The sequence below is a fragment of the Thermobia domestica genome, chromosome 10, assembly GCF_964235325.1.
Source record: "Thermobia domestica chromosome 10, izTheDome1.hap1.1, whole genome shotgun sequence".
NCBI lineage: Eukaryota > Metazoa > Arthropoda > Insecta > Zygentoma > Lepismatidae > Thermobia > Thermobia domestica.
In genome coordinates, this window is record NC_137463.1 from 15952930 (window position 1) to 15967312 (window position 14383).

The window sequence follows — 14383 nt, forward strand, 5'->3', positions numbered from 1 at the left end:
TTGTAATTGGACGATTTGCCAACCAACTCAATTGCCAACGTTCGCCCTTCGTTATAATTTGATGCTTTGCCGAGCATTTGCCAACCAACTCAATTGTTAACGTTGGTCTTTAGTTGTAATTGGACGATTTGCCGAGTTTTGTTAACCAACTCAATTGCGAACGTTGGGCCTTAGTTATGATTGGACGATTTCCCGAGCGTATGCCAACCAACTCAACTGCCAACATTGGCCCTACGTTCAATTGGCCGCTTTGCCGAGCATTTGCCAATCAATTTAATAGTCAATGTTGGTCGTTCGTTGTAATTGGGCGCTTTCTTCAGCATTTGTTAACTAGCTCAACTGCCAATGTTAAGCCTTCGTTGTGATGTGATGGGCGGCTTTACCGAGCATTTGACAGCCAACTGAATTGGTAAGTTTAGCCTTCGTTGTAATTTGACGCTTTGTCGAGGATACGTTGGGCCTTGGTTGTGCTTGGCCGCTTTGCCAAGCATTTGCCAACCAATGCAATTGCCTACGTAACCCTCTACGAAAGTAGTAAATTGTTATTGGGATGCAAGATGGAATCTGTTGGATAAATGACGACAAATTATTGGTCAGCCAACGCAGCCCTTCCCCCCCCCAAAAAAAAATCCTATTTTCAGCTTTATTTTTGCAATTACTGGCACCAATCCCCAACAATGTCACCCAATAACCTACCTACTGTGCTGATAAGGATTATACCATCATCATTCAATCATGCATTCAAAACATTAAAAAAAAATAAATACCTAAAAAAATTAAAATATTAAAACAATTACTAGCATAAAGGAAGAATAAAAATTATTTAGACATACATAAAACCAAAAGGTCAATTTTATACAACTTTCCATCTTTCTTTCTGAATTACAACCTCAAGTTTCACGTAATTTTATCAATAGCATAGTATGTATATCCAGCTTTTGCGCATTTATTATTATTATTATGTGATTTTTATAGTGCTATGTGGTTACACATGTAATTCTATATACTGTTTTTTTAATGAATTTTCTCTTCCCAGCGAAATTAATATACTGTAAAATTCCAGTAGACCTTCTAAAATATAGTAAAATATACAATGTTTAAAATTTCACTCGAGAAGACAGAATATCTATATAATTGAGGCGTCCCATTGGATAACGCTGTATGACACATTTTGGAATGTGCTGAGCTTATATGAGTGGAATCACGCTATACGTAACAGAGTCGAAGTGAGACGGTATACGGTGGTATGCCCTGCCGTCTCTGGTTTTTCAATAATGAAAACGTACCGCCTCTGGTTTTTCAGTGATCAAGACATACCGTCACTGGAAAGTGGATGCTAATATACATTTAATAAATCCATTTTTATACACAGTAACTGCCTAATAGCTTCGCATGTAAAAATATTTTATTTCTATGTAGAAATAATTTCGAAGATGCCAACACCAACATTTTTGTTAACTTTTTCCTACCTTTTGTTTTAAAAAATAAGGTGTCTACAAAGAAGTTCACCTAGTTTATATTTTGTTGAGCCATATTCAATTGTTTCTTTCTTATGTATGTATGTGTGTCTTCTTGCCTCAATGCATATAAAACCCGTTTTGAGCATGGGTGAATTTAGAGACTGTCTGCTGTGGGGGAGGATCTTCTGGGGATTTGGAATCCCCTTAGTCGGGTAGGGTGTTCGGGAGTTCTTCTGCGAGAAATTGTTTAAAAATTGTTAATATAAAAGCTCGCTTTTTGAGCATTTTCGTGTATATCTACGCAATTATCTACAATACAACATAAGGTTGTTTTTTTTTAATTCTCAGAGTTGGGGCTGGGTCAAAGCCTCTTTCTACCCCCCTCCGCATAACTATGAAGAAAATCTCTCATAGTTTTGAGTCATTATATAAATAGAAATGCAATCTTTTAGGTAACACACCCTGACTGTATTTCAACATTTAAATAGCCGGTATGTCGGATCAAAATCCTAATAAAACATACCGTTTCTGCTTTTTCTCCACTTCGAACATTGTGCAACTGAAAGGCTCCGTTCTTTACTGCACCAAGAGATGAACAGATGTACTGGAAAACTGGTCTCTGACATCTTTTGTAATCTAGGAACATACTACAGATTTGCTTCGTTTCTCCCGAATTCACTGAAATGTGCCTCGATGGAATTATTCAATTACCTATATAGTTCGTTTCAGATTAGAAGCAACATGAGCAATAGCCAATAGTACGCGATATTTAGTGCAACGTTGCCGGATCGCGGATTCCTCTTTCCCTTCCCTTCCCGCTCTTTCACCACTTAGCGTTATACAAAGGACACTAGAAAGTTCTGCAATAGAACAGAACGGATCACTACAGGAGTTTGCAAATTAGCGCGTGTTTAGACATATCCAAACCTGCACTGTAAAAGCTATACCCGTTGTCTTAGTGTCTGTTGATTTTCAGCTGTGTTAGTGGAAAGATGTGGAGATGTCGTCGTGGTTAAAAACTGAATACCGGGCAATTTTGCGCTACAATTTTGCATGCGGTTTAAGTGTAGATCAGTGTTTAGAGGAAATGACTCCTGTGTTTGGAGAGGATTGTCCTCATCGTACAACGCTTTAGGTGGTACCAAGAGTTTCAAAAAGGAAATTTGAGCCTTGAGGACTCTCCAAGGGCAGGTCGGCCATCTTCATCTGTGACTGAACAAAAATTGCTGCGGTGTCTTGCTTGAGACAAATAGACGGGTTGCATACAATCAAACAGAGGTATGCTTGGGCATTAATGCACCAGCAGTTCGTGCTATTCTCCAGGATCACCTTCGAGTAAGAAAGCTTTGTACCCTTTGGGTACCACACCACTTGACCAACGAGCAGATGGCACACCGTGAAATGTTGAAAAAATTTAAAATGGAAAATCTTCCTTTGTGAACAGTATTGTGACAGGTGTCGAAACTTAGCTTTATTACTATGACGTCCCGACCAAGGCTCAAAACAAAGTGTAGGTGTTCTAAGATGAGGAGACCCCCGTTTCTGTTCGAAAGTCCACATCAGTGAAGAAGAGGATGGTGGCGGTATTTTTCAGTGTGCGAGGAATTGTCGAGTTGTCTTAGAAACATAGAAGACAGTCACAGGGAAGTGGTATACCGAGGAATGTCTGCCTAAAGTTCTTACAGCTCTCAAACAGTTACGCCCAAACTCAAGAATAGACAAGATTTCTTCACCACGATAACGATCCAGCGCACCGTTCAAAAGTTTGGTCAGAGTATTTGTCCAGCACTGGACTAAAACTGTTAGAGCACCCTCCATACAGTCCAGATCTCACTCGCTGTGACTTCGCGCTTTCTCCCCATGTAAAAACCTGACAGAAAGGGAGGCGTTTTACAAGCGATGACGCCCTGTTAAGGGCTTGGGCCGATGAGTGTGCCCAGGTCTCTGCCGAAAGATGGCAGAGTTTCTTCAACGACTGGTTTCGAAGAATGTGTAATGTGTGGTGGAAAATACTTTGAAAACATATCAGAAATAAGGTCGTATGGCAAAACTATCCTAGTGCCCTTTGTAGCAAATACAGTGGTGTATATTTATAGGCAACCGAGTATATCAGCGGTTACCCTGTAATATTGTAAAAGGAAGTTAATATAACACTATAAACTAATTTACATTAATAATTTTATCTTCTTTTGATGATACACATTTCTGTAAATTTTTTACGAACGTGAATACATACTAAGATCCACCATTGTCAGCTTTGAATGCGGTTAGTCTGTCTTTCTTAACGAGGTTCGACACCTTGCAACAATGTAGAAACCGCTGGCTATTTTTCGCAGCAAAATACACTTGTAGTATCACTTGTACTGTACGTACGTATTCACCTTTGCTCTGTCGGTCGGCGGGCGCCGATTTCTCTGTAAATTTGGGAGGAGCATTCAGTTGCAAAAGTTATGTATATGAGGATTTTAAGACAAATTGCACTCAAATTATGCCAAATATTGTATATTCATAAATACAATAGGGGACCCACTGAGCTTTGGGAGGCCCGCCCCCTTCCCCAGAATCGGCGCCCTTGGCGGGCGGGCTAGTTGGCAGGTCTAGCTGCCTCTGAGGTTGTTTTCCATGTGTGTAAATTAAGGTTCTTTTCTTTGGAAGTGAATGTGAATAACACTGTCTGACCGATGCGGAATACCATGTAACGGGAAAATTAAATACTTCGAAAAAGTGATTCTTTTGCCTTCAGCCCCCGCCCCCTACAGATGGGGAACGCTTCAGATCATTCGACTACCTTGCACTGGTACAATCAGAAAACCGTTCCACCTTAACCCACTATAGTGTAACAAGGATTAGAAACCTTAGCGAGTGATTCGTTGTAACTTTACTGTGTTGGTGAACGCTGGACAATGTTACCTATTTCCATGAAAAATTTGAGAACTTTTGTTATTTAATTCAATAACCGAGCGAAGTAGCTCAAGTGATAGAGCTACATTTGGGAGGTCGTGGGTTCGAATTCCGCTACCGACCATCCTGACTGAGGTTTTCCAGGGTTTCCCTCAGTCCTACCAGGCAAATGCCGGGATGGTTCCTACTAAACAGGCCCTGGCCGACACCTTCCCAAATCCTTTCCATTGTTATTGTTGTTGTTGTTGGATATCCAGTGTAAAATGGCCTCTGAGCGGTATCTGGTGATTGTTAAACAAACAAATAAATAAATAAATAAATATTTATGATTGCCTTCAGTTACCATACCAAATGAAACCTTGAGATGTAAATCTACAACAATAAATATAATGTACCCACCTTCTTCAGTGCTGACCTGACGTAGGTGAACCATATCGCCTTTGTTGCCTACAAGAACTAGCGGCAATTGTATTGGTCCAGCAGATACATCGCGGGAATTTCTAACATCATAGATATATTGTTTAGCGCGTCGAATGAAGTTGAATGTCCTTCGATCTGTGATGGAGTATACAAGAAGAAATCCATCTGCCCAGTTGATGGTTTCTGGAGACGTTAAATCTTCATCTGTCTGAAACAAACATAAAACAAAGATAATTATTTTGTGTAAATATACACTTAAGTTAATAAAGCTATTGTAAATACGAGGCAGGGTCAAATCACAACTTTTTGCGCCAAGACCAAGATAAAGATGATTAAGGCAAGTGAATGATGATGAAAGAATTGGTGAAATGAGAATATGGAAGGAAATGGGAGCATCCCGAGAAAACTTACGGACATGATGTACACCACAAATTTTTTGGTCGAGGATCGAACCAGTGCCCTATGCACCAGAGGTAGTGCTGTTCCGCTGATCTCTATCGTCGTGATAAGTCTTGATTGTTGCTTATGTGCAAATTGTTCATTTTTAATTTCTGAAGTGGTTTAAAGTGTTTCACTCCCTCCCTAAAATTTCAATGACATACTTTGATTCATGACACCGCCCCCTCCTCTTCTAGGCACATTCGGCACAAAATACTCTTTCCTGACGTAATTTGGTATTTCATCTGTTTTTTTTAAGCATTAAATAAATTTGTTTACTTCTCGTCCTCTTTCAATGTTAACTAGGAACTACAAATAGATGATCAACTGCTATTTGACTGCTCCTTTTGTTTAATATTGAAGAGCAGAAGAAGAAGGAGAAGAAAATAATATTGATCTGTGTGTTTTCTAGTGGGAGATTATATTGGTCGTAAACTATTAGAATAGATGGCGCTAACTTTACTTAATAAGCTATTACCAGAGCTGCATGAGGTCTTGACTTATTGAGGTCACGAGTTTTTCTCTACAAGCACTCTCACTCAACGGAGTCTAAAGCCAATTTGTATTTACTAAAGCAGATAGAAAACTCGGACATCGAGACGAAGACGCAACGGCTGTAGTGAATAGGATCTTCTTAATTGACTGCAAGTGCCCTGAAACGATGACTAAATAGTTGTGACGATGATTATATTTGAACAATGCTGAATGGGTGCCAAGTAACTTCATCGCCTCCGGAAGGGATGCCCACATTCGAGTTTTAGGACGAAGATTGCGCTTATGAGATTATTTGGGGGGGGGGGGGTGATATAATTTTTCATTGAAAATGGTAAAATCAAACTGCGGAATGGTCAATTTGGGGAGGTAGACCTAATGGATACCATAGACTGGATCAACCCATCTGGAGGCCCACGATTAGAAAAAATATGTGGCCCCTATTGACCACCTAATACACTTCTGTGAAAATACACTAGGAAAGTTAAGGGAATATGTTTTATATTTTTGGTCATATTGTATTTTATGACCATTGTATCTTCATGATTCTTTCTAAATAGCCAGTTGAGGTTGTGAACAGAGTGGAGGCGCCTGTCCACGTGGAAGCTCGGGGCTATAGCCACCCTAAGCTCCTCTTAACCTGGCTCTGCCTAATGGTTGCTTTGGGGGAAAAGAAGCTAAATTTGGGGGGATAGAAATGGTACATTTTTGGGTTTGCGTCCAAGCCCTTAGAGAATGGGCACCCTTGGCTTGCGGTAGTAAGGAAAGTGCAAGATTGCAAGCTACATTTTCAGTTCTGGTGTTTGACGTTTTTAAGGGTTTTTCCCACTAAGCTACAACGCCACCCCCCGATCATGTGTCCATTCGTGTTCTGTCCGGATTTCCAGTATTTTGTGAGTATTGCTTTTCATTCCCCCTCTGGAGGAATTCTGAAGTCGTTACTGCTTATGGCTGCTAGGTGAAGAAATTATATTTGGTTGCTTGAATTGGTGCTTAGCGTCTCTTTCAGCACCGAGGCTATATGAGACGTGTACCTACAACTTAACGTGGGATCCAACTAAATGCGCTTCCACCAGGTGATCCCTTTCAAAGCTGTGTACGCTAACAAGAGAAATTATAGGTTGGTGCACGATTCACATTTATTTTTATGGAGTATGTTTCGTTATCTTTGATCTACTTATTTTTTTGAAGTTTTTCATTTAGAAGTAAATAAATAAGTAATTTAAAAAGAAATTGTTTCATTATAATGGTTATGGAACCTCTCCTGGAAAGAAATCATGCTGGAAGTACATCTGCTTGGCTCATCCATCGTTTTAAGAAATGAATTATGTGTCCTCTCCAAGTTTAGTGGAAGGAAATCACAAGAAGTGAGGCACTTTTGTTGTAATAGTACACAAAACATGGACGCAGACTAAGTTTTTGAAATGGGAAGAAATATTATATATTACTATAACCATGCCCAGAAAATAGTCTTTCATGAGCAAGGAACATAAGCCTATTATTGTATAAGCACAAAACTTCATTTGACATTTCGAAATAAATAAAAAAAAAAGAGAGAGAGAGAGAGAGAAAAGAAATAATCGTATAGAATGTAAGAAGGAAATTTTGATATGTGTGATTGTACGAGATTTATTTCGTAACTCACTGGAAAGTGTAAACTCCTAGCTACGCACTAATCGAACGAAGGCAGGAGTGGGACATCGTGTTAAGACTCTTAAGGCGCAGTGGCAAACGATATTCTGAAATCATTGAGCCTTAAACTATCTTAGACAAGTGTATGTAAGGTGATGATATGTCCAATGTTTCTCTTATACTGATTTACGTAGCAATCACGCTTACACTGTTTATGTTGTTTCTACCTTACTACTATAGTCACAGACTTACTGCTTGCATACGTGAGATCTTTCGATATTACTCTTCTTCTTCTTTCTCCGTGAAGTAATAGATTTTGCCCCTAAAACTTACACTTTATGCTGCGCCAATTCAAGTATATTCGTTTGCTAGATAGAACCTTACACATAACTTCATTCTATAGTTATTCTTTACTGGTATGTTTCGCAGCAGGACATTTGCCAAAACAAACATCTACACACACACACACACTCATACATCCATACATAAATACATCGCGTGAGTTTGTTTTTAGTCGCAGTTAGGAAATGAAGTGTCTCGAACGAAGATAAAAACAGAAAGAAAGACCAGAATAAAATGACCTGAAATTTGATTGTTTAGCCTAGTTTGTAAAAGTTACAAAACATGCCTCTTACCTACGTCACAACATCATCGATGGACGTCATGAAGAGCAATGTTGGCAACTTGTGAAAAGTTTAAAGTTTCTTTTTCGCACACCCAAACACTTTCTTTCACAACGAGATTAAAATAGAACGACATCTTTGTTTCAACACAATACCCCCTAAGAGTGTTTGCTTATTTGTGTTGAGGGTAAATTTTAGAAGCTTCTTCTCTGTCTTATAGCATAACAATGGCAGTATCACGATGATAAATACAATGAACACTTTCCTTGTTGTCAATAATTTGCAAAAAGTTACTGGTATATATTTAGCGAAGCAAGAAGTAGATGATTAGTAACAATACGAGGAAATGACCAGTGTACTTCAGTTCAACGTTTACTCTACTGGTCACAAGCTCCGATGCAGAGAAAACGTTGGAAGATCTGCCAGTGGCGGCTCCAGAGTCACATCGATATGTCTTTGCATCACCATCAACGCAAAACCAACTCCTGGCTTTGATGTCTGCAGTGATTTTTCGCTTGGAAGTCGTTCTTTAAATTGCGATGTGAAGTAAAAATGTCACAGGAAAAATAATAACGAATTTACCATTGCATAATTTATAGGAGAAGTCAGTTTAATATGAGCAGTCCGAAAATATGAGCAGCACGAAGCTTAAACTCACACAGCACACACATACATTGCGCAAGAGGAAAACAACGAAGTTTGTAGCATTGTTTGGAGTTGCATGAATTTGCAGAGAGTAGCCCAAGTTCGTTCGCTGCAGTTGTTGCGAAATAGAAGATAAGTTTAGAGGTACATAGAATTAAAAAATGTAGCTTTTTTCAGCTATAGTTAAATCAGGGTAATAGATAATAAGCTAAAACTTGGTATCTATGCTTTGTATATAATTTGTCACTGGATTTATAGTCAGTTCTGCAGGCACATAGCCAGGATTTCGTGAAAGGGGGAGGTCTGTGACATGAAACACTGTGGTCATTGTGACCGTCAGCCTGACCACAAAACTACGTTTTGGACGAGCAGTGTATTTCTTTTTTAACTTTTATTCGTGCAACGAAATCATTATTTTACTTGTAGAAAAGAAAAGCTATTTTGCTTGCTGGTGAGAAATTCAACTCTTTCTGCAGGTGTTTCTCAGTTGCTTTTATCATTTCTCACGGTAGATCAAAGGACTTGTTGTTTTCCAATACAACGCTTATCGTCTGGGCAAAGTGCTTTGTAGTAGCAAACTCATTTTTTTCTTTCCCTAAAAATAGTTACCAACTTATAGTTTTCGTCACTATGACTGTTCCATATGTACTTTCTTCATAACGACATTTATTAAGGTTGGGAATATTTTTGGACACGAAGTTGATATTGTGTGTGAACGAATTCCCGTCGTCTGTTGTGTTCTCATGCACTCATACTAGGTCATCCTTCCTACCGTGAGAACAGTGTTCATAGCTTGTAGGAGTCGTAGGTGAAAGGACTCATTCGCACAATTACCAACGTTCGCTCCTTTCCACTGAACTGTTTTATGTATAATAGTAGTGTAAAAAAATCTAACAGTCATAGGAGGAATCTACCAGTTCAGACTGCAACACTTTTTTTGACTATCACTTCCAAGTTTTATTTCCACAGGACCGAAACATGTGTTGCCAGTGCTCTCAATTATACCGTCGTCATATTTGTGTTGTGTAAGAATGCAGAAAACTTGAACATTTCTTTATTATTTTTTATAATGCACTACCAACCCTAAGTATAGCGAACGGGATTTTCCCAAGCGTTGGTAGAAGCAAAAAGTCAACCGAAGTCTTCAGAGCAAGGAGGAACGAGAAGTTTAGAAGAACGTTTTACCTATGTATTAACGAGTACGATATATAATTTAATATGTGATAGGAATCTTATTTTGGCGTTAAACAAAAAGTGAATAACCGTCTTTTTGAATACAGCATTTCTTCGGAGTCAAGAAATTTCATCATGGATTAGTGTTTCCTGTATCTCCCCCATTCCCCTTGTCTTAATTACGCAGTGAAAGTCTCATAGTGCGAATAATAAGTTTATAGTGCAAGTGATATCGAATAGAAGGGCTATGTTTCTAGTGTTTTTATATAATGTGTGCATATCTACGTCTACCATGCGATATTAAGTGTCTTATTTTTCATTATTTCGTTTATTCAATTGGGTGAGCGCAATTTCTTCTGTTTGAGCGTTTAAGCTCCGTAAAGTGAAAATTTTGTGTGTTGTTAATATTTCTCGTTCTACTCAGTATCCACATATATGCCTATTTAATAAATAGGAATTCATCTAAGGAAATTATATCGTCTTCATTCATGTGTGTATGAATCCCTACGAGCAGTCGGCTTGCTTAGTCGCGTATATGTATACGCATGCATACGCAAAAGTAAGTATAATCCAACCTGAGTCTCAAAAGCACCAATGTTGCTCATGTCAAATCACTTGTTGTATTTCAATGTCATCAATCTGCGCCTGAACGGAACATGAGCCTGGACCAGAATTGTTATCAGCTGTTTTCTTAGAGAATTCTCCGAAAGCCAGCACCCGAGGGAAACGGTAGGTAGCATCATCATACCAGGGGCTCGATCATTCTAAACTATTTTACTGGAATATATATTGGTTCGTTTATCCAGGATTTCTTAACGAAGGGTGGGGGGCGTGCCATAAATTCTGAAGGCCCAGGAGCTCGATTAATCTAAACTACTTTACTATCAACATATATTGGTTTGTTAGGACAATAAAATGAGGATATGTTGGTAAGTATTTCAATAACAAATTATAAAGAAATCTCGAGTAAAATCATAAAAAAATATTGAAAAAGATTATACAATATTTACTCCCTTCCTCTGTTTATTCAAATACAGGGGGGGCGTGGTGGCTCAGTGGTAGAGCGTTCACCTCCGGTGCTGGGGGTCCCTGGTTCGATCCCAGCTCGCGCCGTGTGGACTTTGTGGTGGACAAACACCCTGCTCGTGGGTTTTCTCGGGGTTCTCCCGTTTCCTCTCACTTTCTTCATTCCACCATTTCACTCATTTCTCATTATCACCGTCTCCTTTAGCCTAACCGGCATAACCGTGGGACATTAAACTTAAAGATTTCATTTAATTTCATTTTCAAATACAGGGGATAGACAATAAAATCTAAAAGCACTTCATACAGGACACGTAAGTTTGGCCCTCCACTGTACAACGCGTGTTGCGGTTACCGATCATTTTTTGTTTTCAATGTGTCATGTGGACCTTCCTCTTCCGTTAGCAGTAACCAGTTCACGTGTGAGTGTCGTGGTGTGAAAGTGGTGTGATAAAATGGGCAACCTGATAGACTTCCAAAGAGGCATGATCGTTGGTGCCCGTCTGGTTGGAGCTTCAGTGGCAACAGTAGCGAACATTATGGGGATATCAAAAGGCACTGTGTCCAATATCAATTGGGCATACACAATTCATGGGCAAAAGCCGTCTGCAAAGCACAGCAGTGGTCGAAAGACAATCCTGTCAGATAAGGACCGGAGGGCATCAAAATGGATTGCAGCAGCTAAAAAGAAGACCATTGCAATGAAAATTACGTCTGAACTCAATTCCGGCCTATAGAAACTGGTTTAATGGAAAACTTCATAAAATGAAAATTCATGACAGGGCCGCTATCGCCAAACCCCTGGTCACAGCAGTAAATGCGAAGAGGCGTATCCAGTGGTGCAAGGATTACAAGGCGTGGACTCATGAGCAGTGGAAACACGTAATGTGGTCCGATGAATCGACCTTCATCTTGTTTCCAACAACCGGTCGTGTTTACGTATGGACAACACCATCGCAGGCCTATGATACAGACTGTTTGCTTCCAACTGTAAAGCATGAGGGTGGTTCTGTTACAGTATGGGCAGTGATATCGTGGTTTTCCGCAGGTCTCATCATAGCCCTGCATGGAATGATGAATGCTAAGGCGTATGAGGCCATTTTGGGGGACCAGGTTCTACCCATGGCCCAAATATTGTTCCCTGATAGTGATGACATATACCAAGATGATTTGGTACCCTGTCACGCTGCAAAAACGGCGAAATCATGGTTTGAGGAGCATGACCATATCTATCATACTTCCCCTGGGTCCCACAATCACCAGATCTGAACATCATTGAGCCATTGTGGTCTGAGTTAGAAAGGCGTGTTCGGTCTCATTACCCTCCACCAGCATCCCTTAAGGAACTGGAGCATGTTTTGGAAGAACAATGGTACAAAATTCCACACACCACTATTCAGGAGCTAGGTACGTCCATTCTACGTCGGATCCAAGCTGTTTTGGACCCAAAAGGAGGCCCCACACCATACTAGGTATAATTTTCACACTTTTGCAAACGTTTTAGATTTTTTGTCCAACCCCTGTATAACAATTTTACGTTCATTATGACCTCAACTATTATAAAAAGTACATATTGACTATTATAAAAAGTACATACTCAATAATGTCGTAAAATATTTTACAATATCTGCGTTCCTTTCTATGTTGAATCAAATGTTAACAGAACTTTCTTTCCACATAATTTTTTGTTTTTATTATTCCGTCAACTACTGTCTGTTCCAAATGACAGGTTAAAGGATCAGTAGAAAATTGTTTTTGAAATAACATGTTTGATACTGCAAGGATGCGATGACGAAAAATTATGATAAAAAATGTCCACGTTGTTACAGAACGGCGCTATGCTTTCCGAAGCTTGAAATCTGCCTGACTAGAAATTCTGAAAAATCGCCAACTTTTCTAGAAATTTCAAATTACCTGACTCTTCCAGGATATCTCGCTCACTTCGCCACCATGTATTGCAAGTAATACAAATCTCATAAAAAGAGTAACCAAAAGCTTCCTATAGTTTATTTTTAACACTGATTCTTCTTTTTCTCATTCCATTTTGTTTCATTCTTCCTAAATTTTTTCATTTCTGGTCTGGAAGGGGGGGGGGGTCCGGACCCCCCCTTGACTAGGTGCCTGAGTTCTGTTTAGGAACTCAACGCCAGTCTTTCGTTCACTTCTTTTCTATAAACAGAGTTGCCAAAGTCGGTGAAATATGAGCTTTTGAATTCAGTTTAATATGGGCACATATTTTTTGAAAGTAATGAAAGAGATGGACATGAGGAAATTTTGCAGATGTTAAATAAGGTAGATATTCGATAATAATATAATTTATTTATAATAGTATGGATGATCAAGTTCATAATCTTCAATCATATGTACAATCTTCAATTGAAGCCACAATCTTCAAGTTCATAATCAACTTGGATACATTTCGTCCATTTCCAGTCTATCACCCCAGCTCTGTGTAGGAGGGGATGTTGTCACAGTCTATGTGTGCGGAGATGAACAAGCAGACAGCCATAAATAAATCTAAAGCACAAGTGGATAATAATTGTTTCATTGAAGAAAACGCCAGAAATTATACGGCAAGAAAGAAGACAGGCTCATCCATACAGTGTGAGGAGAATGATAGTATTTGCCATATTTGTGAAGGAAAATTTAGTGAAGACTCCAAAGGGGAAAAATGGATCAAGTGAGATATGTGCCAATACTGGTATCATGTCCTTTGTGTGAACGTTCAGTGCCCTGAGTTCTTTATTGGTGATTATTCTAGCAGATTTAATGCCCAGTTATTTGCGCCACACCAATAGACAGGACTCTTGAAATGAACTGTTTTACGTGTATGTGCAATTATCTTTTGCTTGTTATTGTAATCACTTACGTTTTATTTCTTCTTTTGTACACTTTTGTATCTGCCTTATATTTTACGCAAAAATATTAATAAAAGTAACGCTGCTCATATTTGCTCTATGAAGTGCTCATATTACCCTTGTACTACGGGAAATATGAGCAGTGCACTCCTACCTTACTAACGTGTGACACAAAATTGTTTTTAGTTTCTTTAGGTGTAACTGGATATCAATGTCGGTATATGCAAAACAAATTGGATCAAGTACTGCTTCCCTGACACATGTTACACACCCTGACAGCCATCTTCGATTCACCTTTCAGTTTTCCAAATGGGAATAGATGCAAGTGATACATCTCGGAAATTTACTGATGTAGTGAGTTTTACCGTATCTTGTACCTTTTGCAGGGTATTGCATGTTAAATGTCAGGTACTTCACGAATATTGAACCAAATAAAAAGTTCTGCAGGGCTCCGTGTGTAGTGTGCTGATTGCTGAAGCCCATACAGGGCAATTATACATGCTTATGAGACTTCATGAACCAATCCTATAAGCATAAATGTACACTAGACAGTGCAAGCTGCCCCCTCCCCTGCAGACAGCGTGGAGTGGAGCCCCTTCTCTGCGCGTTCCACTTCACGATTTGGGACCCCCTAATGGCTTGGGGTCTCCCGCAATGCGAGGTCTGCGGGGCCTTATTTACGCCTCTGACACTAGTGTGTTGTATAATCAAAAAGGAT

The 14383-nt window shown here is 39.3% G+C and overlaps 1 protein-coding gene across 1 annotated transcript in view; it reads right to left on the bottom strand.

Moving 5' to 3' along the window:
• The window catches only part of LOC145662316 (ras-related and estrogen-regulated growth inhibitor), a 154137-nt gene that overhangs the window by 14627 nt on the left and 125127 nt on the right, over window positions 1–14383 (bottom strand). Inside the window, exon 4 of the mRNA XM_081727763.1 lies at window positions 4761–4989. Within this exon, the coding sequence (XP_081583889.1) occupies window positions 4761–4989 (229 nt within the window). The remainder of the gene's footprint in view (window positions 1–4760; window positions 4990–14383) is intronic.